Source organism: Perissodus microlepis, chromosome 20, assembly GCF_051167445.1.
Source record: "Perissodus microlepis isolate ML-2025 ecotype Zambia chromosome 20, ASM5116744v1, whole genome shotgun sequence".
Lineage (NCBI taxonomy): Eukaryota > Metazoa > Chordata > Actinopteri > Cichliformes > Cichlidae > Perissodus > Perissodus microlepis.
In genome coordinates, this window is record NC_140480.1 from 9,089,056 (window position 1) to 9,116,799 (window position 27,744).

The 27,744-nt window shown below is 38.1% G+C and overlaps 1 protein-coding gene across 2 annotated transcripts; it reads right to left on the reverse strand.

The window, feature by feature from the left end:
- Positions 1-173: 173 nt before the first annotated feature.
- Positions 174-27,521, reverse strand: LOC146364091 (oxysterol-binding protein-related protein 2-like). 2 transcript variants are annotated; one of them, XM_084916535.1, is made up of 14 exons: positions 27,399-27,521; positions 11,418-11,791; positions 9,113-9,239; positions 8,503-8,578; positions 7,919-8,053; positions 7,503-7,600; positions 7,206-7,388; positions 6,931-7,038; positions 6,284-6,373; positions 5,868-5,988; positions 5,356-5,481; positions 5,133-5,256; positions 4,611-4,701; positions 174-3,904 (listed from the first exon to the last, which is right to left on the reverse strand). In XM_084916535.1, exons 2-14 carry the CDS (start codon positions 11,452-11,454, stop codon positions 3,802-3,804), a joined length of 1,419 nt encoding a protein of 472 aa, XP_084772661.1. In that variant the 5' UTR covers positions 11,455-11,791; positions 27,399-27,521; the 3' UTR covers positions 174-3,801. The 2 variants fall into 2 exon arrangements, with proteins under 2 accessions (XP_084772661.1, XP_084772662.1); XM_084916536.1 differs by lacking the exon at positions 27,399-27,521 and adding an exon at positions 17,316-18,181.
- Positions 27,522-27,744: the final 223 nt, after the last annotated feature.

A 27,744-nucleotide genomic window follows, 5' to 3' on the forward strand; every position in this document is an offset into this window, starting at 1 on the left:
ACTGAGTTAGAAGTCCACTGCAGATAAATATACACCCACTAGTAAGCATCATGTGTCCGGGGATGCTACAGGAGTGCAAAGTCAGTCCTTACTCATGCATGTTTCAAAAAAAAAAAAAAAAAAAAAAAAAGAAGAAAACAAAAAAAAAGAAGAACCAGACAGGGTCCCAAAGCTGACATTAGGATTTTATTAGTAGACATTTTCCCCATTCACAGAATCTAACAAGCTGTCCACAGTATGGATACAACCCCTTACAGACCCCTCCCCCCTCCCGACTTCAAAATAAAACATCTGGTTGTCACCAAAAACTGTTTAAATACTATAAAAATAAAATCAATTGCACAAATATGCCATTTTGTTTGCGATTACCTCTGTGCAACACTTTTACACATATATTACATCGACAACCACATGACACAATCCAAGAGAAATAAAATTCAACAGAAAACATTTTCCTTAATAGAAAGAACCAACAATCAAAGCAACATAAAATCCTAGAATTAGTTAAATAACGTTTATTAGTTGTATAACTGGTAGAGCTTGATGAGCACTGATGAACGTGACGGTTACATGTGTTTAATAGTTTTCGCCAGTTAGTAGTTTACAGTAAAAAATTACCAAGATCCTTGTGTCTGTTTGGATTCATGTACAGCTGCAGAATTTGGTGAGTGCTTGACTTTAGCCTTCTGAGATGGCGCACTGGGAGTAGTGTTTGTGCAAAAAGCTTTTTAATAACACAAAACAAAAAAAGTGGGGGTTTATTTTTTAGGTTGTTTTTAAATGAACTGAATGAACTGTACTGGTGAATTTAACCCAACATGTCCTGAATATGTTACAGATACTGTACTGGCAAGTAAATCAGACAGATGTAACAGTCACAGTCAAAGGTTCAGTGTTCAGCTGGTGAATGTTTGCTTCAAGCCCCGATTAGGCGCTCTGCTCTTTCCTAAGCAAAACATTAAGAAACAATTTTGCTACAAAAGAGAAAAAAAAAAATCAAGTCATTCATAAAACACCATAAATAACACACAAGTTAAAAATGGAAAACGGACACGTTCAGGCACTAAGCATGACACGGTAATCCATTTTTTAAAAAAAAAATAATACAAATAAAAGTCAAATTGAAGATGTGACAACACGGCTACCTGTAGTGACAAGTAGTACAAATAGGTTTCAAATTATCTGGAATGTATTAAACTAAGGCTGCAAAGTCAATATATAAAAAGGTACATCTCACTACTCAAAAGTGAAGGTGTGTGTGTGCGTGCGTTCAATGTGTCGCTGCGGGTGGAGGGGGGGAATGTTAAGCTGTGGTACAATAACAGACACGTGCAAAAGTTGCATAGGGTCGGTGCTGCAAGCTAAATATTCATGTGAAAATGTGATTTTTAATACAGAAACAAAACGAAATGTGATTAAAAATTAGATGCGTGCCATAACGTACTGAGCAGGGTTCGACTTCAGCAGAACGCATCTGTCAAACAAAATTGGGCGCATGTGTTACGATGTTAAGTTAGTACGCACATGTGAGAGCTGTAACCTGTTTGTTCTACATTTCTCACTCGATCAAAACCGCAGGGTGACTCGAGCTATGCCTAAGTGCTTTAATCGAAAGTATTACAATGTTTAAAAACTTTAACCTTTTAATAAAACCTCAGCATAGCAACAAAAATTTAAATGAAAATTAGAGGATTGATTTCATCCCAGTATTCATTTACCAACATGTCTGTATCCTAGAATCTGAAGGGAAATGTGAGTCCTGCTCAGTGACGATGCATTAAAATAATAATGAATGGGTTAAATGTAGAGTCACACTGTTGTTGAGCTCAACACAAATCAAAGGGAAACTGCACAACAGTGGACATCATCTCGAGTTACCAATTTCTGGGACCCTGTTGGGACACTACCAACAATCCAAAACGTCTACAGTCTTTTTTTGTGTGTGCCAACATTCATTAGAGAAGTTCCGGCTTTTTTTTTTTTTTTCTCCTCTCCTTCTTCACTTTAAGAAATAGTGTTTCTGCTTGGCACATAAGTGTAAGAAGCACCCTGCACAGACACAAAAGACTACAATCATCACTGTATTGTTTCTGGTTGTTTTGTTGTCCTATTATATGAGTCGACGCCAAGTTAATTTGCGGTCCGTTAACTTTTCTGTAGTCGCCAATTTTCTCCAGTTTTTCCCGTTCATGTCTGCTTATGTCACTTTGTCCATGAATCCATCCACCCAATCCTGCCATAGAACACAATTATCTAGAGCTGCATTTGATACTCTGATTACACTGACAAGTTTCTTCTATGACGATAGTGAGATTTATAACAATCCAATTCCTTTAGGCTCATATTTTCTAATTCATATCCGCACAGAAAAACACCCTCTCCTGTTAATATGGCTTTTAGGTGCTTGTACGCATTTATACACTGGTTCACACAATAGATGAGTACATACCATCACTGTAATATTTACTTCTAGCCTTTTTGGACTCCTCTTTAGTTCACTTGTTAAAAGAACGAAAAAACAAAAAACGACTGAACAACAGTTTCATTCACAAGCAGCTGCAGATCAACACCCTTATCCTTTAAAGTCATATGTTAAACTGGGAAAATGCAACCAATATGTACTGCTAAGCCCCGTCTTGTAACCTGCCAGGGATAAATGGAAACTTCAAACGTCAGCATCTTAAAAACTTAAAAGCAAGATGCAGAAATCAGACGATGGAATACTTGCACCTGTGTGAAACCAAATCACGCATCAGCCGGGTTATGCATGTTGCTAAAAAGTAAAAGCAGGGTATTCAGCTATTTCCATGAATATCTAAACTATTTGTTGCTTTTGTTTTCCTGATTCCAATTCTGTTTTTGTTGTCAGGGAAATGTATGCTTTATAGTATTGATCTTTACTCATTTTAATATTTTTAATCAAACTTTACAAAATTATTGGAGACTATCAGCAGATATTAATCATTTTCAGGATAAGACACATGGACAGTAATGAAGTCTTAATAGCATTTGATTTGTTTTGACCAACATAATGATCACTCATAACTTATTTGCTGCCCAAAGAGTAGTATATAACTAATGTATTCTGAGTGTTTAAATCTTTAAAATTTTGCAGAATATTAAAAAAAATAAAATAAAAAGAGAGAGAAAAGAAAAAACAAAACATCCTCGAAGTCCATCTTCAATTCAAAGAGCATCCATGTATCCATCGTTGTGATTGTAAGGTCCTGGTCATCGTTTTTACTTTACTCATTTATGACGTGAATGTTTTTAAAATGCTGCCATCAGGAGTCTTGGTGGGCAGATCCTCGGAGCACAGAGTTCAATAGCAAAGATGTTAAACATTCAGAACGGACCTGTGAGGTTTTTGAGTTGTTACCAACTCTCTGCCAGAGGGATTGGCCTGGAATTAAATGGCCATTGTGCTCTAAAGGGTGCTTCAGCAGGGAAACAGGAGATGTTAGTTGATGATGGAGAGTAAGACTTGGAAATAATATAACAAATTCTCTTAAGTGTGTGTGTGTGTGTGTGTGTGTGTGTGTGGGGTGTGTGTGGGGTGTGTGTGGGGGGGGGGGGCAAAAAAAAACCCCAAAACAAAACCCCAAAACAACCACTTTTACTGAAGACTCGGCATTCAACAACGTTCAGCTTCTTTGTATGCATTTCCAATCTGAGTTGGTGTGCCTTGATGATGATGATTTGTATCATTTTATCTCCAGTTAATGACGGCGGTGGGGGGGTGGGGGTTGTAACAGGAGGTTACAGATATGGTGGAGGAGGAGGAGAAAGGCAAGTAGGTTTTCAGTAGATATCGGGCAAGTCTTGGTAGTTCCTGTTAAAGTATCCACCAGTGTAGATCCAATCCTGGGAACCTGTGTATGGATTGGTGCCCATCTGGAACCACCTAAAAGATCAACACAGGTTACACTTCTGTAGGGATTTACTATGGCTTTGGTCTTAAGTGTGTTACCAGTTTCTAGATATAACTTTTACAATTAACCTCCAAGAAGTCTGTGTATTATTTTCCACCTGCATTTCCCTGTCAATCTGTAATCTTAACAGCTGTCCTTCCTTTCTGCGTCTTCAGCCTGCAGCTCTTTTAATCCATTATTCAGTTCAAAACGTTCTTCATAAACTTCGGTTTTCATACGGTATAAACAAATAAATCTGATCAATGATTAGTGAGCTTTAAATATACAGACTTCGCTTCACTGAATCCGTTTCAAGCCTTTGTAATAAAGTAAGCGGATGTTGGTAGCTTCAATTTTATTAAACAGAATGAGAGTGGAACACAAAATGTCCATTATGTAAATAATATTTTCTTAACACTTGCAGTAAGCTACATTCCATGTTGTGGCCATGGGTGAGGGTAGGAATGTAGATTAACCTTTATGGTAACAGATTCTCCTTTAGGGCTCAGCTCTACTCTTAGCAACTAACCAGAACAGTTTCTGCACCACTGCAACAATCCCCCTGCTATTCTCATGTACACTGGACATCTAACAGCAACATGAAAACTTCATTACTTTTGGTATATTTTGAAGCTGTTGTAAAGGTTACCACAGAAAAATTTATTAAAGTGAATGCATGTGTTAGTGTGCGTTTTTCACCTAGTAGACCACTCCTCATCTCTCTTGGCTCTCTCTTTTCTGGCAGCTCTCTGTTTCTCCTCCAGTCTTTCCTTTTCTTTACTGGCCTCATCTTCACAAGAACAAAGAGTCGAAAGGTTTCAGATTGTAATAAAACCAATAAAAGACCTGTCCTTATTTACCCCTTTAATTTCATTTGTTTCCATTTTTCTTTAGGCACCTGTGGAACTCACACACTTTGGATTGGCACAATACCATCAATATCCAGCAGGTGGAAGCATTGACTTATTATTGCCAATCCTTTGCTTTGAGCAGCAGAAGTAAAACATTTGTGGTTTCTTTTCTTTATTGGTTCTGTTTTATTTTTTTGTTGTTGTGTTTGGTTTTTTTTTTACTTTCACAGAGTGATCATTCTAAAAGTCGTCTTAAACGTCCACATAGTCATAGCTTACTGGTTTTCTTTTTAAACAACAGTTCTGTCAAACAAGTTATTGTATGTCAGCCAGCGACGCATTCAAATTTGATCAGATAAAAACTAATTACCCATGTTGCTGTTCTCCATTGCTCTGATGTCAGGCCTGAAGCGACAGTCTGTGTGGGGCAGGATGGCCTCCATGCCGGGCTCCAGTTCATTCAGACACATCGCAAAGTTTGTGAAGTTGTACATCTGGGAAACAGAGAAAGAATAAAAGATGTCAAGAATGAGTGTGTTTGTGTGTGTGCGTTCTGGGCCACCAATATGGATGTGTAACTTTATTTTTGATACCACAGAAGAGTGTGCTGGTCTAGAGTCGATCCTCCATAACAGAGTGCTTCCTGGTACAACAGACACAGTCTCTTGGACTTCGGGCATGTCATCTGCGTCATCGTTCTCAGCGCCCTCAAGTTCATCCTGTGAATGATACAACTCACTGTAACTACTGGACCAATTGATATCAGTATATCAATATAATAATATCATACAGTATCTGTTTATTTCCAAACCTGCAGTTTGGAGCATTTGCACACAACTACAAATAAATGAGCAGACTAAAAGGGGAAGAGCTGAAAAACCTCTGCACTGATCTACACAAGCTTGTTGGTTTACCTAGATACGACCACACAGATTGCTGTGGACAATAACAGGAAATCAAGACAGAAGAAGAAAAGGAAATATGACTTAGACAAAAAAAAATTTTTAAAGAAAGAAAGAAAGAAAGCCCACAGACTGGCACTACACTGTTGTTTTTTTATGATTTCTTATTGCAGATGTAAAATATTAGTTGCACAGGTTCTTACATTTTTCTGCTTTTTGTTGTCTCCTTTCTTCTCAGACTTCTTGTGTGCTTCATAGGCCTGAGGGTCGACACTCCACATGCATTCAGTCCATTTCCCATAGATGACAGCAAGCTTCTTTTTACTGGGTAGAAACGGAAGATGAAAACGACAGTAAGAAGATGTGGCAGGAAAAGGAGCAAAAGGGCAAGACACAAAAAGTTGGAGATGCAAGTGGAGAGAAGAAATTGTTAGAAAAGGCAAAAAAAAAAAAAAAAAAAAAAGGAATGTAAAAAAGAAGATGGTCAATAATAGGAGAAGAAAAGTACAATGGAAAATGAGATTGAAAAAAATGAAAATGCATTAGCATGTCTTTTTAAACTTTTGAAGACAGAAAGATTCACACTGTAGGTGACAAACCAGTTAGAGTAAACACAAACCTCTTGTCTTGGATGTATCCCTCCACTTTGTGTAGCTCTTTGCCAAACATCCCACAGGGCTTGAAATTCAACACACATTTGTCTCCAGTGCTGCAGGAAAAATGAGACAAGAGCCAATTAAAATCTCTTCACTGGCAGAGCTCATTATAGTGAATTAAACAGACAAAGCAACATTATTTGACATTATAAAGTGGTGGATTTATCATGCAATTATACATTCATATAAATCACTTTGCATGACTATTTGTATAAAAGAGGTTCACGTTCAAACCCTGCTGTTTTGACAACAGTTAGTCAGTGCAAGTAAGGTCTGGCTGATTCACAGTTACTAGCATGAATCTGTGCAACTGCAATAAGGACAATAAAAGCTTTGCACTGCTTTCCTAGAAAAATAAATGTTGAAGGAGACGTTGTTTGCCTGTGAAGCCACACAGAGCATAAGCAGGCTGGTGTCTAGTATTAGACTAAACAAGGAAGGTGCACGGCAGGAATGGAGAACTGTGGGTAAACATTTGTTAGCCTTACAGTGTTTCATCGGAACTTGACTGCAGTCATTTCCTCACTCTAGTTATAGGGAAGCATTGTGATCAATACAGGTTAAACACTTCTTAGTATCTAGTTCTATCATGCAAGCATCATTTAAATACCTGTGGTTGACTATTTCTACTGTGCCATACTGTTCTATCCACAGTTTTCCCAGTATGACATTGTGTACACAGCAGTTAGGGTTGCTCCATGTGTATGCCTCTCTGTGCCTGGATGAAAATTGCAGGGGGGGGGGAGAAAAAGAGGAAATAAGAATGAAGGAGGAAGTTTTAAGAGGGAAAGGTGAAAAAAAAAAAAAGACAACACAATGAGAAATCAGTTTTAGATTAAAATAAATGAATAAATAATTTAAACGCAAAGATTTTAAGTGACCAACTTGAGTAGCTCTAGTGTAATAGTCCCTTTAGGCTCTGCCTCAACACTCTTGCCCCAGAATTTAAGTTTAGGGTAGATGGAGCCGTGGAACACGAAATCCCCAGCCAGGCTCTCTGCATGAAATGCACTCACTGGAGGATGATGGGATACCTGCTCAGACACTATTCGGAAATCCTGGTCCTCTCTGCAAGAAGCAGGGGTGAAAAGAGAGACTGAAAGCTAACTGGTAAAACAAAGTGACCTCACAAAAAACGAGAAAGAAAAAAGCAAGAAAAAAAAAAAAAAAAAGCAAGTGTACCTGATAAGTTCGTAGGTCTCTCCCAGCAAAGGATTAAAGGGCTTTCCAGTTCTGTCCCACTGCGACGCAACTGCTGACACAGCAAAAGCAGCTACTGCCTAAACAGAAACAATTACAGACCAAGTTAGCATGCGCGTATGTGTCCAAGTCATCTCTTGAGTATGTCTGTTAGCGTTTTGTTTTTTCCTTCTCCCCATACTATGTCCAGATTATTTGCATTTCATTTACGATATTCAATTAGATATTTATTTATTTTTTGGTGGCTCTACTACAACCATTCAAAGCAATGGACAAGAGAGGTGAAGACAGTGTCATTGTGGGGAGCTAGGGTGGAGTGGGTGGAGAAGAGTGTCAGGGGTGATAGCAGAGAACCATGGTAGATGACGCAGGAAGTGTGTGTCCACGTCTCTCCCTACCCGCATGCGCTCTATGGAGTCGGACATTGAGGAGGTTCTGTTGATGAGGTAAGTGTGTTCCATATATTCCGTGATTCTCTGCAGGAAGCTCAGCGGCTCGTTGAAGGCAATGGGCATCGTGATCTTGGACAGTTCCTGTTTAACATTAAGATAAAAGCTGAATATACTCTATTATATCACAAAAACTGTAATTATTGTGTCAGCAGCCAAAGCACTACACACTAGTTAAACCACAGGTTAACTAGAATAACTCCTAAAATACAACATGACTAAACACAGTAGTGCATATAAAGGGGGAAAAAAATGGAAAGAAATTACACTAAACTATAATGGGAAAAAAGATAAATAGAAAAAAGCTCAATGTCTACCTAACATATTACCCTTTATACTATTGAACTCTAAAACGTTTTTCAAATTGTGGTTTTAACAAGTAATTTTATGCAATACATTTTTCTTGTTTCAGTTTATCTGTGTGCAAATTAAAAACTGTAAATACTGCCCAATATGACTATGAAAACCTCTCTATGAAAGCCTTTCACGTACAGAAGAGAAGCTCTTAAATCTGATAACCAGCTTTCCCTTACCAGTCCAATACATTTTTTCAGGATACTCCACACACTGATATTGTTTCTGGAAAACATGGGTGCAGGGAGAGATGTCCTGAAATGGAGAAGAAAAGAAATATCCAAGGTTGCAGATAAGAGATTGTGTGTTCAGGTTTGTTATCAGGGCAGAAGATAAAGAAATTCTGCACGGAGATAAGAACAAGTAAGTGCAAAGCCAATTCATCTCACCTCTGTTCACAGGAACTAAACCCAGTCACCTAACTATCCTAAAATTCCTACTTGGTAATTTTCCGCTGACATCTTAAAATTTATAAAAGGAAATTAACTCAAGTAAACACACCACACCTTCACATATAGGTCACCCAAGTCAGCCCCCCACTGTGAACAACAACAACAAATCTATTATTTTTAAGTTTAAAAATACGTCACCTTTAAACTGCTGCACCCAAATAATTGCAGCATTGTGTGCCTTTCTGTGTATGCGTTTTGTATGAAACTGAGCCATTACAAATTGTGACCCTGCCCAAAAATGTTCCACTTAGCTCAATTGTTTCTGACCAAGAGCGTACTTATCCACAAACAAGTACACACACAGCAGATGGAATGTGGGTGAGGAATGCAGGAGTACCTGTGTTTCTTGATGCCATTTTCTTGTGGGACTGATCCATTGTTCTTCTGGCTGCTGCTGTCAATCCCTTGTGCATCTTTGAAACTGGCCTCCGACAGCCCCTCGCACGACTCGTCCGATTCCAGGCCTGTGGGAGAAAAAGAAATGTGGCATTCAAAGCAAACCGACGTCACAGATATCCGCACCATGTCATCTTCTTTACACTTGATGTAAACTAAGAAACCTGGGACAACAACAGTAAACTTGTTTGTGAGGTAAGAACAATCCACGTCTCAATTCAAACTTTTCACATAAGGAAGCCTGGCCACGACAACATAGAGCCACATTTAACACAAATACCTTTCGGCATCATTGCTCAACATGGAACAGAGCATATTATAAGGAGAGTCATATTCGCCATCATAATGTCAAAAAAAGGACAGATTGTGAATACCTTGCATCTCGTCAGTGGATTTAACAAAAAGGCAGACGTTCATGGCGTGGGAATGAGAATGGGCTGGAATAATCTGCAACATAGTACTGTAGGGTGGAGTTGTGGGCAATTCAAGGTGGTGCATTAACAAAAGCTTAAAATACACTAATGACTATCATTACTCAGAAAACACACCTAATCAGGTGTCAGGTACAAAGGTGCATTGTTCGTATCGTCACATAAGTCACAACAAAATATTTTATTTTAGTATTGAGACTTCGCAAGTTCCACTTCCTGAGAAACAAAATGTATTGCACAGTATGAAACTGACTCATTAAATGCAGGATGTGCATCACAAAATTATTTGTCACACATTAGTGTTGACTCATAGCCAGGGTTGTGGAACTTTAAATATTCGATAATCTCTTTTCATGTATTATATAAGCTGCACTTCAACCATGTCTTTCAAGCTTCTGTAGGTGTTATGAAGGTGTGCCCCGGGCAAATCATCAAGCACATTAGTAATATTTTTAAAATTCATAGTTACAACAAAATATTTGAGGGTAAATTAAGAAGAGAAAAAGATGCTAAAGCCAAGCCAGATGATACCTGATGCTACCACATAAATAATAGATCACCCCTGTTCTGCATCTGTCTCAAATTACTAAGATGATCATAACAACGGCACAAAGACAGGTGCAGGCACACACACAGCCCTTTTATTGATACCTGAATGGAAATGACTTGCTAAAGTGACGACAGCCATATAGCAATGGCTCTACGTCAACATTGGGTAATCAAACAACAAAACAGTGATTCTAATATTTATTAACAGAGAACACCACCCTGCCTGCCCTCTTATTATCCTTGCACAGAACGAGCTGTTAAATAAGTGGCTGCACTGCTAATTTATCTACAACAATAAAGTGTTTGCATGCCTTTATTTCTCAGAGTTATTATAATCATATTTCAGCATTCAATGCTGAACCTACACATGCTGACTTCATTAATCCTGAGATTTTATATTGTTTTGATGTCTTCTAAACTTGAGGTAGATCTGCCTAGAGTAAACAGTTCAAAGTTCATCTCTCCTGAGTTTCCAGGTATCTGCTTCCAAATACCCAGAATGCTTGCTCACAAACCCCAGGCGAGTCACCATGGCTGTACTTTGTAATTGTAAATGGGTACTGCTTGATATCAGACCTTCACCTGGACTGTAACATTAGGCTGCACAAAATCCTGAGAGTGCTGACTTCAAGGACTATTAACTGCTACTCACCAAAAAAAGAAATGTGAAAATACTTTTAAAAAAAGAGTGAAGTCTAGCTGGCTTCCTCAAATATGCTGATTTGGGATAGTCACTACTATCCCACTGACACCAACTTTGGCAGTTTCTACCAGATGAAATTTCTTTCTGAATATAATACAGACACACAAGTATGAACCACACACCCTCCAGGCTGTTGTTGATATCACTAATCATAGCCGTAAGACAGCCAACCTCTGAATTATTCAACTAATCATCAGACGAAGGCAGGTTAAGTTCCACTGGACAGCATTGTGCTTCGACAACAAAAACGGACCATCTAATTAGGAGTGGCAGCCTCTTGCAGAAAAAACCATGTAGCAATTTCCAGAGAAAGACTAAGACCTAAGAAAAATAATGATTACATATATACATCAGGTCTAATAAATACCAAAATGCTTAATGAAATATTTCTCTTCCTCTAGAAAACCTTTTTAAGTTTTTAAACTACCAAAGGAGAAAAAAAAATGAGAACTACAAAATTACAATACAGTCCTGAAATACAGGAAGCATGCATGTTTCCCCTTTCTTAATAAAAGATAAACTAGAGGGAAACACATCAATAAGTATGTACATTAAGCACCCACCTGTGACGGCATCGAAGAACTCATCGTCATTGCTCATCTTCTAGAGTCAAAGCTGACCAGTTGTTTAGGACAAATGTTGAACTTCTAGCACATGTTCCTTTTGGTGGCTGCTCTGAAAAGTTACTCTGGAGGGAGACCTGTCAATCTAGGTCTCGCTTGAGTGTCACCACAACAACAGAGCAATGTTTGTCTGATATCGAGGCAATGTCCCAAATACAGCTTCACACAGATTTTCAGCAGATGGTCTGTCCTCAGAGGAATGACACCAGCAGATGTCAATTTGAGCAAATCAGCTGCTTAGTTAGCAGACAAACAACGGATGCACTTCCAGACTTCAATTTATGTGGCTCTTTTGACCAAGGCAAATTAATAATCTGTAGAAAGAAAAAAGAAGAAACAAATATATTACTAACAATCAATATAAAAAGGTTATAACTAGTGTTTACTTGCTATGTTTGTTCCCTCCACTTTTTTAAGTCAAAAGTGGAAAAATAAAGTCAACACATTAAAGTTCAGACCTCCAAAAATGTGTTATTTTTTGTTTGTTTTTTCTTAAAATGGTTATAATCCTTTATTCTCATTTTAATTAATTGTAAATGCCTTTATACAACAACCACCTTGCACAAACCCCCCCAAAACAAAGTCGAAACATTTTTGAAACCAAATTACTTGCACAAATTTTATGTATAAAGGCCTTAGTAAACGTACTGCTGGGATCATAATGTTCTTAGGTTGCAATAATCCTGCAATTTAAGGTAATTTATAACTAAAATTGCCGTAGCCTCCACTCCCTCCAAGGGATTTCTACTTTCTTTGGAGTTGAAACAATTTGGGAGAATATAAACCATCATATGCTTTTGTCTTCAAACACATTCACACAAGCCCTAGAGCAACAATTCAATGGCAAATCAGACACCTTTGTGAGCTACAGAAAGCTGCGCACAATGTCATTGCATCCTTCATGCTCTGAGTACTAATGTACTAAGAATAATCAAAATTTTAATACATTTTCTTCCATTTCTGGAATGATAACCTTCAAAAATAAAAACAACATGCAGAGAAGATTGCATTAAGTGGACTATCTTGATGCTCTTTACAGTAGATCTAACCATCTGTTCCATCCGCTCAAAGTCTGCTTGTTCTGTCACAGTCACAATTTTGTCTATCATGGCTTGTTGCGTGAAAACAGAGATGTTTCTAGTTCAGTAGTTACACAATTGGGACACCACTGTCACAGGCATTCTGGGTCTTTGTTACCCTCTGCTTGGTACATTAGCTTCACCCAGTTTAAAAGCAAGACCCAGAATAACTTGTAACTCCCCAGGTCAAAATTACCAGCCCAGAGTTTTGAGAGTTTCAAAACACATTTTAACATGGACTTCAACTTTCAAGGAAGTAAAAGGAGTTGTTTAATTAGTAACTTAACCTTCAAGAAATACAATTCGTAATGAACTGAAACTCCAGTTTATTCATCACACAGAACAAAAAAGTAATGCCAACGGGTCAATGAGTGTGTCAATTAATTAGCAAAAACCCGAGCTGCACTTAAAAAGGAATTTGTTCACTGTGCTGACCATATTTAAAAACCATTTAACATGTAAAAACCTCACACAATATGTAAAAAGATTTTTGTTACACCCGACATGTCAAATGTTGACAGACACAGACACACACACACACACACACACACACACACAGCTCAGGAATAGGTAAACAAGGGCCCATTTATCCATTTTATCTTATCACCAATGGCTCTAAACATTAGAACTAGAATACCAGACAGATATATGAAAATTAAATTGGCCCCTTTGATTTATAAGGATGATAGAAGAATGAGGCCATATGTGAAACGCATGTGTGTTAACAACAATATGACAGATGCAATCTAGATGGCACCCTCCATTAGCAGGGTTACACATATATGCAATATTTACTTACAACTATTACTAAAATTATATGCAATCTTAATATTTACACACCCAAAGCTAGCCAAATACTAATAAATACCAATAAATACACCTAAACAGTAAAACTAAACTCTATTATTATAGCCACTACTTGCTTATTGGGAATGTCGCACAATTAATATAGAATAGAATTCAACTTTATTGTCATTGCACAAGTACAAGGCAACGAAATGCTCATATAATATTAATATTATGAGCAAGACACACATCCTGAGGGAAGGGGAACAGGCAAAGGTGAATTTGTGTAAGACATACATATCTCATTCCACTGTATTCTGTGCATTTTTTGTTTTTATTTTTATTTAATCCATTTTCCAATGAATTACACTGACACTTTTATCTACTACTGCCACAGAAAAATAACTTTTGTAGATGCCTATTGTAGGACAAACAGTCCCATGCTAGAAGAAATTTTTGACTAATGAAGGCATGGCCCCATCCATCTAATGCAGGGGTCCCCAACTCCAGGCCTCGAGGGCCAGTGTCCTGCAGGTTTTATATGGGTCCTTGATCCAACACAGCTGATTCAAATTGCTAAATGACATCCTCAACATGTCTTGAAGTTCTCCAGAGGCCTGGTAATGAGCTAATCATTTGATTCAGGTGTGTAGACCCAGGGTGAGATCTAAAACCTGCAGGACACCGGCCCTCGAGGCCTGGAGTTGGGGACCCCTGATCTAATGGAAAACTCATTCTTACGGTCATAACTCCACTGATCAAGTTTTTATCAGTGTTCCACCATTTAACAGCTTTTAAAATGAGCAAAGTTCCATTTGCATTTACAATTTTCTGATTTATTTTAACAGCAGTATTTCCATCAGGAGTCAAACCAAATTACCAAATGTTATCCACTGTGTTTACAGCAGCCTTTGCGAAGCATAATAATAAAATTGTTTCAGATGAACCTATTTTGGGATATGCAAAAAAAAAAAGTTGATACCTACAGGTTACACTTAAGGAAAAAAAAAAAAAAAGCATCTCTAAACACAAAAAAATGAATATTAATTACATTAATATAATTGTATATTAAACAGTAAACCTAAATTCCCTTCTACCCACTTGCTGCTTATTGGGATCCTCCTGCAAGTAATATTAACATGAGAGCACAGATTAATGTCTAAATAATACAGTAATGCAGTGTGACAGACCTCATCTCCAGAATTATAAAATCTTTACATACCTGAAGCGTAAAGAAAATCCTAAAAGAAATATCCAGTCTCATACAGCTGACTGATTTAGAAGATAAAAATACCAAATTCAGTCTTGTTCCCACTCTCCTGTCCTTCTACACACTCTCCTGGCCTTCTACACACTCTCCTGGCCTTCTACACACTCTCCTGGCCTTCTACACACTCTCCTGGCCTATTTCTACACAGTGGATGGGTTTTGCCTTTGCCAGAGAAAGGAAACGCCTTCAGCACACACATGAACTTTGGCCTCTGCATCCACAATTGATAAGGTGGACAGAATGGATGATAAACTATTATTCAAATATTCTACCAGTTAACTCAGTGTCCAACTCAGCATTTTTCTAACTTGTGAAAGGCTGGCTTAAATAAGATCTAGATTTTTTGTAATTAATAAATAAAATCTCTCTCATTTTCCTATATTCAGTATTAGAAAGGATTTATACCAACATTTTTTAAAAACAACAAACAAACAAAGAAAAAAAGAAAAAGAAATTCCACTATAAAAGGGAGTTGACTGTATCAGCTGATCATATCAGTCAGAAGATCTACAGGACAAACCTGATATTTCCTGTGGCCTCACAAATCACATAAACTAGGGAACTCCCAAACCTTTAAATAGTTCTGCAGGACATTTTGGAATCCCAACCGGAGGAAATCTGACTAATGCACTTATCTACCAGGGTTTGTGTCGAAAATATGATGGAAGAAAACACCACCTTCTCTAACTCACTTTTTAAAGATTGAGTCGTGGTATGATAATCCTTATCATTCATATTTCAGTGCATTCATAGTCAGTGGTCTGTGGAAGCTATGTGAACATAATGTTACAGCAGATTCTGAACAAAGCTGTCAGTTAAAAGGCATGTCGCACATTGTCTTCACATTACCAAATGAATTCCCCCCAAATACCTGACCACTGAACCTTATATATATATATATATATATATAGCTATAGTATACAGCAACAGAATGACAGACAAAACACGTTTTCCCAACCTTAACATCCATGAACAGAGCAAATGTGACTGAAAATAAAATTTGAGTATGACATTAAATGTTTTGTGCAATAGACAGGCCACTTCACAGTTTGTAATTCAACAGTGCTACAATCTCTGTCACCAGAATCAATATCCTTCAGTGAAGCTTTCTAAAATAAGGCAATATCAGAAATGGGTATCCGTCACATTTTCCTAGCTCCACTAAGGCACACGGAGAAGACAGGAAGATGACGAGTGTGTGCTTTAGTGATGGAAACTATCATCAATAATAGAACTGCATTATTGACTTGATGAAATAAGCTGACCTAGTTCTCACTCAGAAAAGTCAAGACAACACTGACTCGAACTCTAAGCTCATTTCTCAAACTGCTCTTTGTTCACAACCCATTAAAAAGCAGACCCATTTTATAAGGTTGGTTAAACCTATTCAGATCATAAGAAAATTTCTTTTGATAGAGATGCAGCACTTGAGACAAAGTATGACTACTGCACTCAGGCTGTAGCTGGTCTTTGTAAGATGTCCAACTAACACTATTTCTTAACGCTGTTCTGAAGCACAGTTTCAGAGACACACGACGACCTGAATAATTAGGTTTGTGTATTTGAAAAGAAGTAAACTGAGTGCAATACTTGTAAATTAAAGACTGTCTAAACTATTAATTCTATGTGCTCTAATGTATTCCATTAACAACATTGTTAATTTAGTCTTCTTTTATATTTTGTAGAACAAATGTTTCCCCAGGATTCCTTCTCAGCATCAGCAACAATAGTTGAAAATGAAAATAAATTCTTCAAAATCACTGACAAGCCACCGTTTTTATCTGTACACACTAAAACTTGAATTTCAGTTTAAATCCATGTTTAGAAGTTTTGTTTTGCTTTTTGATAGTCTTGCATTTTTAAAAGAACTTACTTTTCATTCCAGAATTGTGCAGATAAATTAAACAGATTCTCACACACACCCACAGACAGCGAGAGAAAAAGAGAGGTATCTGATTGGCTGCAGCAAGCTCTCAGATCATATCACTCGCTGTCTCACACACCTTGTGAGCCATTACATAACCATGACAGACATGGCACCATATGAGCACCACAACCACTCTCCTCCGTACTTTGATAATAGCTCACCAAATGTAGCCACAAAAAAGGTCAGCAGATAAAAAAATATATACACAGAACAGAGAGATAAAGCTTTGGAACAGAGATAACTTTACCCCATTCCTCATTCATGTAACTCATTTCAAATACAGACCCACAGACTAAGCTTTCTGATTTAGTTCACTGTCAGTGTCCATTTTTCCAGAAATATCAGGAGAAAGTAAAATAAAACTGTTATGAAACTTTCTAAATCAATAATTAAATAAAGTTGGTTAATTACCTGCAAAATTAGATATAGCAGTCCCCATATCAAAGCTTGAGCTAAACCTAAAATAAAACTTTATATCATGAACTAATCCATTTTTTTGGGGATAAAACGATTTATAAATACATAGTGACAGGACCAATAATATCTTCTCTTTTGAAGACAAAGACAGACATTTTAAAATATTACACAGGGTACGTGCACAGTTTATCCCTAGATTTTCTAATTTTGATAAAACATGAGACACTACTTAAACTAAAGCAATTGTTACAAGACAAGTGATTGTGTCAAATGTCAAATCGCACTCCAAGTCCTTCATTAATTACAGATTGTAAAATTTGTCACCAAATGTTTTACAATCATTTGAAATGCAAACCTACTGATGCCAAAATTCCATTCATAAGCCAAGTAATGTCTGTCTCTGCTGTCCACCGCAGACAAAAACATCCAAAGCCAAAAGGCGCATAGAGAGAGAGTCAAGAGACTGGCAGAGGTAGAGCCAAGGTGAAAGAAAGTAAAGGACAAGGTTGCCATGCAACATACTGATACAGCATACACACACCTCTATATTTCTCTTTACACACACACCTACCTCAACAGGGGACACACCTCTACAGACTGAAACACATACCAAGTCAGTTTCACATACAAACACGCCACTGATGGCAGAAACTGTATAGCAGACAACCAAAAAAGGCTAACGTTAGAGAAAGGTTGCACCTGAGGTAGTGCTGTACTTCTGGTGATATGGCACAAGACTTTCTTTGCTGATTAAATAGAATTGGTAAGGTAAGCTTCCACCATTTCTGTCTAGTTGTTGAATCTGGGACTTAAAGAAAAACACAAACGGTTTTCAGATACAAATATCTATAAAGGTAGGCCTGAAAATATTTGTTGCCTAGCTCCCACATTAACGTTATCATTTTATTATTTGCAGATAGATGTACTTTACACTGTTCCCTTACTTCCAAATGGGTTGCCACAGCACATGGAACCGCACATTTCTAATCTATCACAAGTAAATTATGGTCCCTTGTCACAGGCCATAAAATTTGATTTAGATAGGTGGAATCTGGTGCCTTTCTTAAATTTAAATTCAAGGATATTAGCAGTGAAAATGAATGTACTTCCAAGACTCCTCTATTTATTTAGAACTTTGCCTGTTGAAGTAAGTCAAACACAGTTTGGGGAATGGGACAAATGGATTTCGCGCTTTATTTGGCATGGGAAAAAACCAAGAATTAAATTTAGATCTTTACAGTTAAGCAAGGCAAGGGGGGGGGGGGGCAATGCTCCCATGCTTACAATACTACTATTATGCATCTCAGGTCATCCCCCTGCTGCATTGGTGTAACCCGAATTTGAAAGCTAAGTGGAAATCCATAGAATTCAATACAACCCCTAAATTCCAACTACAAGCCTCAATTGCGGATAAAAAATTGGCAGACCGTTTAGAAGATAAAGGACCATGGATTAGCCACACTTTAAAAATATGGAATAAAGTGACTAAAATATGTGGTAGTGAACAAATACTAAAAGTATTTAGATGGTGTGCTTATGACACAGATTTTAAACCAAATGAAAGTGATAATAGATTTCAGTCCTGGATAGAGAGTGGACTAACAACATTCCATTCCTTCACACATAAAGGGACACTACAGAGTTTCCAGTCTTTACAAATAAGAAATGGCTTAAGACAAGTAGATTTCTTCAGGTTTCTTCAAATGAGGGATTACTTTAATAAACACTGCAATATCCCAAACCCAAATATGGTTGAGTCAGAAATTTTTAAGATAGTTAAATTAGCATATGATAGTTCTCTGAGAAAGGCAATCTCCAAACTATATGATGTGCTCCTTCAAGCAAGGAAGGATACTACTCAAAATGTTAAGATTAAATGGGAATTGGAATCGGGGATGGGTATAACAAACGAGAACTGGGAGAGGATTTGTAATTTTCATTGGTACTCAACAAGTTCTTTATCTTGGAGAGACCACTGATGGAAGAACATTATTAGATTTTTCAAAACCCCTCATCAAACTAAATATAAAAATGGGACAGCAGAATGCTGGAGAAGATGTGGATCAGAAGAGGCACATCATTATCATATCTTTTGGGACTGCCCTAACTTAAAAAATTACTGGCTGGGAATTCATAAAACTTTGTGTGAGGTTTTTAAGATAAAATTTGACATCAATTTTGTAAATTTGTACTTGGGCTTGGTTGCTGGCTCGGTCCGGGGAGGGGGACACAAAACTCTTACAAGCGCTATTAGCGGCCAGCAAAAAAATCAATAACCAGAAAGTGGTTAAATCCAACTCCGCCAACACTTGAGGATTGGTTTAATGTGGTTTTCGAAATATTTAAAATGGAAAAATTGACATTCTTTTTAAAGATTCGAAAAGACAAATTTTATAAAATATGGAATAAATGGATTAGCTTTGTGTCCCCCATCCGCCCTGAATTTAGGTAAGACCAGCCCTGAATTGGTGTATCTCCCATGTATTGTACAATGTCAGGTTGACCCTCAACTTCATAATATGTACCTAATGTAGACTTTGTAAATAAGTTAAAAATGCTGCATTATGTAACACACTGTCAAGCCAATGAGTTAATTTTATTTTTTTTGCTATCAGAATATAAAACAAAAGGACTAAGAAAAAGGGTTTTTTTTTTTCTTATCTCTTTTTTTGACTAAATAATGTCAATGCACTTTATTGTAACAAGTCCCTTTTTTTTCTTCAATAAAAATATAATTTAAAAAAAAAAAAAAAAGGAACCGCATGTTTGATTTGGTGCAAATTGCCCTTCCTAAGGTTACTCTGCCATTTATCCAGACTTGGGACCAGCACTTTAAGTACAGTAACTTTTGTTTCCCTGGAACTAGATTTCTGTCCATCGGATATCTGCTAATAGTTATATGGCTAACATTCTCACTGGCCAGGTTAAAGTGTAGAATAACTGTTTAATACTTCAATGTGATGAAACAGGAGCCCCCACCCCTCACCCCAATTTTTCCTCATAGTGATTTATGGTGTTAGGATAGCCCACAAGGACAGCAAGTGCACACTGAAACTAAGAAAGCGTCTGTGCTTTGGTTCTGTTTGTGCATATATGGAGACAGGACTGGCAACTGTTCTATAACCCAAATGTGGCCCACTGTTAAAAGACCTGTTCTACCACAGCCAGAAGGGCTATCTAATGCAGGACTGTGTGAACTAAATGTTAGCTATTGTTGTTAATATTAGTTCCTCACATATAAGAATGTTCAGCTCTGGACTTTTTCTTGTTACTAGTCTCTGTGACACAGAGGCTTATACTCTGTGCTGATGTCATTTCATGTCACTTTGATAGTTCCCGGAACTTTTCGGTCAAATAATGCCAAATGCATATTATAAGGCCACACGGATAACCACTGCAATTCACTGTCATTCATCTGATACACTTTATATAGACATCTAAATACTCAGATGCCACACTGCTATTTATGTCATGTGATTAAGTTTTCCTAGCAAAGGCTCAAGGTTAAGATGAAGGAAATGGGTCTCATCTACCATTCTGAGAGAAGTAGGAAGGATGTGAATGTGGCCTGAGAGACAACAGTGGGAACAACAATCACAGACAGGCCACTGTGTTAGAGGGAGTTCAACAGAGAGCAGCATTTTGCTGTGTGTGCTGTCTGTGCACTAATGAGTGCAGAAAAGGGGGGGGAAAGAAAAAAAGAAGGGGGGTGGACAGAATCGCTATGGAGATCTGAGTGTTAATAGGCATTTGTGCTCTGTAGATGTAGCTGCAAGTAAACTAAAGCCAAAGCAGCAACCCAACGAACTGAACTCAGAAAGTAGTGCACTACTAAAAAACAGCAAGTTACTCAGGAGGAATGAACCTAGCTCGGTCTTGTTGAACGTGGTGACCCCAACCACTCTGCCTGCTCATTCCTAACTTTTTCTTCATGGTTTTGTGCTGGAGGTAGGACACATCAAGTCCTATAGAAATCTACTGGAAAATGTTTCTTTTTTTGCATCTAAACATTTTGCCATTGAGCTTATAGTCTCAGTCACTCATTTTGGGTCATATTGAATTTATATTTTGCTAGAAAACGGGTACAATGATTTATTGAAACAGGCGCAAATACACATGAACATATAGTGTAAGGCAAAAAAAAGTGTTTGCACTATTCTAACAAAGTTTATCATTCAACACAGCCTAAACTCTCGCACTGAAGCCTTCTTGTAATTTCTGTTAGTAGTCTCCAGGAACAGTTCTTTAGGCTTCTTGAAAAACATTCAAAGATCTCATTTGGCAAACAATGGGTGGATCAACTCAAAAGCCAAATGCATTTCCCAGGTCCTGTATCAGGTCTCTGCACACCATGCAGAGATATGCCAAGTTTTCAGCCAATAGCTCTTTGAGAATTAACTTGTAAAATTATATTTTTGCACCAACATCTGTCAAACTGTCATCTTTGAAATTTTTTGCACATTCAACTAAAGAAATGAGAGCAAATTATGTGTTTTTGCAACAAGCTGCTGGTAACAAAGCACCTAAAGTTACAATTCATAACATATACATTGCGAAGTTTTCTGCTATGTGCAGACATAACACAGAACAGCAAAGTATTTGGTTAATGGTGAGTTTAAGATTTCATTTATCCAAACTCACCATTATGTGCGTGGTCGCTATTTTTTCTAAGGTCCATATTGGTTAACAATGAAAAGCCATCTCATCAGGGATTCAAACCTCTTACACCCCAAGTTTGAATCAGTAGTTTATGATGGTTCATGATGTTTTAGTTTCTTATCTTTTCAGAAACATGTCTGTATACAGGAAAGGCTGTTACGTAATTGTCTTAAGCCCAAGCATCTTACAAAACACAAATGTTTGTACTGTAAGCCAGTACTAGACTGACGTAGAGCAAAAGTTATTTGAGCAAGAGTCTAACTGGGTGAAATGACCAAAATTAGTTTATTTTGTGTTCCGTGCTTCCTGTTTTCATCACAATCAGAATCAGAATACTTTATTAATCCCGAAGGAAATTAGGGTTACAGCAGGCAGCATGCTAATGGCGCATGTGCACTTACAAAGGAACCTTCTGACCAACTTTACACAAACATCACAGTGGAGAGACATGTCAGAAAGGTAGGCTGATAGGGGAAAAAAAACAACGAAAATACATAACATGAGGTAAGAGGAGGAGAAAAAAAACTCCACTCAGACTGAGCTCCTAGTGGGAGAACAGTTTGTTAACAGAAAAAACACCTCAGCACAAAAAGCACATGACTATCAATACACCATAGAAACACAAGACAAGCAACAGGGGCAGGTAAAGGGTAAGAGAGAGCCGGTGTAGACAGCGCATCCGGTCCTGCAGCATGTCTGCGCTGGTCCAGTTGACTGCCATCTTCCCCGGTAGGGCACAAGCATCGAAGGTGTTTGGAAAGGGAGGGGCGATCAGTGTGTGCATATCAGTGTGTGTGTGTGTGTCTCCAGAGTTCAGCTGAGACAGTGTCCTTCGCCCCGCCAGGCTAGGTAAACAGTCTTCCAGCCAGCCCAGGTGGCCTTGCATGGAATGGGGGGAACAGTCTAAACACAGTCGTTATCAGGGTGTTTTGTTCAGCTCCAGCCTTGAGGCCGCAGCTGGCGCCGAAGGGGTCTCCGCAGCTGGCGCCGAAGGGGTCTCCGCATGAAGTGATGATAGTTTTTACTTTAGTGCGAACAACTCATATGAATTTCAAAGCTGTTCTAACAGTCCAACACTGGTCTCTCAATCTCCCGTTGAGAGCCGTGAGCTTTCTATGATGTTATCCAAACTTACGTTCCGTGATGTTGTCATTCTTTTTGCTCAAAGAGCAGGTTCTGAGAACTCACGACCGCAGTGAACTTCCCCAAGATGTGATCGAATTTGCGCTCAAAGGTGTTGTTCGAGCTAGCCCCTCCAGATGTAATCCAGTTTTTCACTCAGAGGTCTTGTTCTGAGTATTCACGGCAGCCGTGCGTTCTCCAAGATCTTCTCTGTGCTGCACTCAATGAGCCCATTTTTAGAAACTCACGCCTTGTCCCATCATTTCAATCCCAGCGGGCAGCCTTGTGGGGGTTTGAACAGCCGGTTCCGCTTCCTTAATTCTTCGATAAGTCAGGGCCAAGCCAGCTCCAATCAGCAAGAACCCTGTTATCATGGTTCCGAATAGGTAGATATCTTCAGCAGTCAGGCTCACCCGAGCCCAGACTTCTCGTTGAGAAGGGGTGTCAATTGCATTCAGAGACCAGTTGATCAAATCCAAATCCATAATTCCTCTTTTAGAGGTTTTAGAGAACAGACTGTGAGAGAGTAACCTTCGTCTGTAATAAGAAAGATAGATTCTTCCAAAGAGCAGTCGAATGGAAGTAGAGCACAAGACCAACAGACGGTCTAACTGACAATCATTCACAAATTACTTTTTATTATAGTATACTGAAACTATGAAATCAAATTCAGTCTACTTCAATCACAAGACTAACCTTACGGAGTACATCCACTGACTGGAGCACTTTAGAAAAACTAAGTGCTAACATTAAAACCATTAATCCATTTACAGAGAGGAAATTGCAATAAACCACACCCAAACAGCCTCAAACGTACACTTTTACATCTGATGCAATAATAACTCAAATGTGTGACGAAAGCTAAACTCTCCTATGAGAATCAAGTACAAATCTTTTTTCCATGTTGGTCAGATATTTTTTGATCCTTTTGCATTTCTTCCTCTTTACTGTAATGTAAAACATGTTTACAGATTATTTAAATGATAGAGTGAAAAATCTTGCCCTATAATAACAAAAGCTCCCAGTGAAACATCTGAAATACACTCAGGACTCATGTAACCTCTAGATTGCATAAGTCATTCAGCCTTAGAAGTGAGGAAGTAGGGGATGAAAAAAAATGTCCCAAACAAGCACACAAAAACTGTGCAGTACATTTGCAAATGTAAAGAAATTAGCATACATATACCAGAGATACAGAGATGTAATTTGGTGCTCTATGTATATGAGTTTATGTGACAACGCATTTAACGTCATGTTACGCTGTTACTTGGAAGTAATGGAACAAATTACTTAATGACCCATCAGAGAAAGTAACGCTGCATTATTTTTAAGAAAATTAATGAATAATATGCAATGTATTATTTTATTTTATTTCTTTCCCCACTCTTTATTTTTTTTTTTGAGTAACACCCCTAACACTGATGAGGTAAGTTTCTAAAGACTAAAGGTAGCTCCAAACAAATGTTTCATTGAATTTGTTGCACTTGAGAGCTAAGCTCAATCATATGTGTAATCATATGCGCTAGTCTATCCTGTCTGTTTGTCTTTCAAATATAAGGGAGGAGCTTGTTCTCTTTATTCTACTCCTGCTTGAAGTCAAGTAAACCCCACTGGGCATAAGATACTGTCTCATTCTGGGCAGGATGCTGAACGTATAGTTTCACACACTCTCTCTCACACACACACAACACTACTGAACAGTGTGAGTCAGCGCATACCAGTGATACCTGCTAGGAAGAAGAACCTGCTAGGAGGAGTTTTACCTTCACAGTGTATGCAGAAACAAAGCCTGCTCAGCATCTTGCCTGGAAACTCCCTTGAACTGTCCACCCATTAACACAAACAATGGCACTCCTGAGTTTAGATAAAACATGTGCACAAAAGCATGTTTTGTGATCAGCATTGTTTGCACTTGAGTTGTTATTTGACAGGTTCAGGTGACTGGGTTTAAACTTTCTCTGCGTTCTGGCATTTAGGTAAAAAGGTATGCGGAGCCACATTTCCAATGGATTTTAGAGACAACCAGTCAATTACACATTACCAGAATATACTTTAATTGCATTTTATAGGGCACCTACAGTTATAAATTACCAAAGGAAAAATATACCAGTCTTTTTTTGCTTCAGAGAAACTTCTGAAAGATCTTTAATTTACTTTTGAGGAAATCGTGCAGTTTCGTGTACATGATGCAACTGTACGAACGACAGAATATCACAATATAATGTGATACACAAACAACATCATCTATTTTTAACAATTAATTAGAAATTTAAAGAAAGAGACACAAAGCTGCACTAAAGATTTCATGGGTCTTCACCCATGCTCCACTTAAATAAATTGATTCAAATTCAGCTTAGCAGAAGCAACCTAGTATTTGCTAACAGACAAATCACACTGAAAACATACCTACACCAAGACTCCTCCCTGCTCTCCAAATATGACTACTGATTTTGCATTTGCTGACCGTCCCATTGCTGCAACAGTTAGGTTTCAACACTGCTGAAACCTAACTTTTGGGACATGCCTTGCAACATCTTCTTCCTGTTCACTTAATTTTAGCCACAGAACTCAACTACAAGAGCATTAGGCAGGCTAATCTCCACCAGAGCCATTGCCCTATTTTGCTCATTTAAAAAGATCCACCAAAATTCAATGGGTCTTTCCTCTGCCCATGCACCACCGCTCCATCAAGCTTCATGAAGGTCAGGCTAATAATTGTTTGTGCAATCCTGCTGAAAGACAAATTGTACTCATACAAACTTTTTCTAATGTGAGAGGCAGAAAAAAAATACAAAAGCAAAACATAAACAAAACACAGATATTCCACAACTGAACGCTCATAAGCATGTATTCCATGAACACCTTAATTAGGCAACTGCTGTTTCAACAAGGACAACTGCTCATCTAGCTCTAAAGTGGAACTACATTACTCTAAGGTAGTTTACTAGCACAGTGTAAAGCTCCCCTTTCAAATGGAATCTATTGCCATAGACACCATAGTGGGGGTAATTAAGGTACCTTAGGGAGGAAAACCCATAACTAAATGACAACAACTGCAACTCCAGAGAGGACAGACTAGTATGTCATGTAAAGATAAAAACAAAATGTGTCTACCTTCATACTCCTGTGGATAAAGCAACAATTTTTTTTAAAAAGGGAAGTTCACTTTAATGTTAACCATACAAAAGATGATTAGCAACAATAAAACAGCTACTACGTGAAGTACATAACACAGAGCATCCTTTCAGTGCAATGTTCTGCTGGGAAACTTTCCATGCCAGCTTTTATACTTTGACAAATAAAACCCATAATTAAACTGACCCCCATGGAGCAGCACTCACTCTCCAGGCAGGACAATGCATGCTGTAACACCACAAAACCTGCTAAGGAATGGTTCAAGGTACATGAAAAATATTCTAAAGTGTTGGCTGGGCCTCCAAAGTCCCAAGATAAACATATAGCAGCTATGGGAGTCCAAAAAACATAATCCACAGGATCCAAAAGATCCACCCCCACTGTACCATCATGCAAAAAAAAACAAAAAAAAAAACCCACCACCACCAAAAACAAAACCTCTCATTTTTTTTAACGAACTCTTAAAAAGGGGAACTTTTTGTTCATCATCTGCTTAGATGATGTTATTTTGGTTCAAAGTTTTCAGTTCAACTTTATCAAATTGTGGTAGTCAAAACATTTGTGAATTGCCCCACAGTTATTACTGACATATCTACAAAAGATCGATATCAAATGAACAAACAATGCTAAGCAGACTGACCGTCAGTAACACAGTATCACTTCCTTACATTAAGTTCCTTAGTGACAGTGGAAACATGCAGTAGTACTACTATGAATGCCACTGAGCAATATGTCTGTCAGGGAGAGTAGACAAACAGATGACTGTGTCAGAGCAAACCTTGTGTCAATGACCTAAAGTACACCAGCTTTAAAAGACAAACCTTTGTTTAATCTCTTGCGAGTCAGATGCGGATGTAATCGGGAAGAAGTCAGCCTGGCGGGGAGACATTCCCAATGTTTGCTGAGGCAGTGAAACGTGATAGGAAATGACTTTAATCTGCACCTTTACATAAACTGCTGCAGGTGAAGAAAATGTGACGGTTTTGATCTGAATAGATGTTTTCCTCTGAAGGACTCCCTCACACTCAACCATCAAGAGCTTTTTACCAGCAGCTTTTTACCAGCACACGGAACTTAATAGTTCTGCCTGCACTGACAATACATTAAAAATACCCAAATAATAAGTATATTCTAAATCAATTACCAATTAAACCTTCACTGACAACTTGAAAAACACCCAGCTCTGACAACCCATCTAATAAATGCTACTGTAAACTCTATGCTTGCTAACATAATAGCATACACTTTAACTTGCCAAATTTAACATGTGACGAACTATACAATATTCCTAAATGAGAACAATGTTTTTAAATCATTGTTCCCACACAACAAACTGACAGTGCCGAGGCTGGCCGGAGCTTTTTGACAGCTAGCGCTTTACCATTAGCGGGCGGGCTAAAGAAAAATAAGGTGGCTAACTAGCATAGTTAGCCACCTTTTTGAATACAGAGGGCAAAGCTAAATTTAGGGCACTGAAAAGAAAACATAAGACCATAGAAAGACCAACGGAATATTTGTCATCCTACCTGAGTGGCGTGAGCAGGCTGAATGTATCTGCAAGTCCAGAAAGATGAACAAGAATTTACTGTGTAGCCTCAGCTTGACACAGCAGCGGAAGTAGCTGGCAAATGGGGGCGTCGTTAGATAGACGACAGACACAGTCTGCAGCCAATGAGATGTAATTCAGGAAACGTTTAACCAATGACAATGCGCACTAAACAGCAGATTTTTAAAAAACATGCACCCTTTTCCTTTTTTTAAAAAAAAAAAAGCTGAGCATCTGCAGGTTATTCTCCATTATTATAAATTACAGAACAAAAGTCTAAATCGAGAATATGTCTAAATCGACCAAACACACACACACACACACAC

Bases quoted from the DNA above. Each gene is read 5' to 3' on its own strand.
- LOC146364091 (XM_084916535.1), bottom strand. From the start codon at position 11,454: ATGAGCAATGACGATGAGTTCTTCGATGCCGTCACAG. The intron at 5,989-6,283 runs GTTTGTGTTTAC...GTTTCTACCCAG, and splicing joins GGATACATCCAAGACAAGAG to TAAAAAGAAGCTTGCTGTCA. The intron at 3,905-4,610 runs GTGAAAAACGCA...TTGATCTTTTAG, and splicing joins GATGAGGAGTGGTCTACTAG to GTGGTTCCAGATGGGCACCA.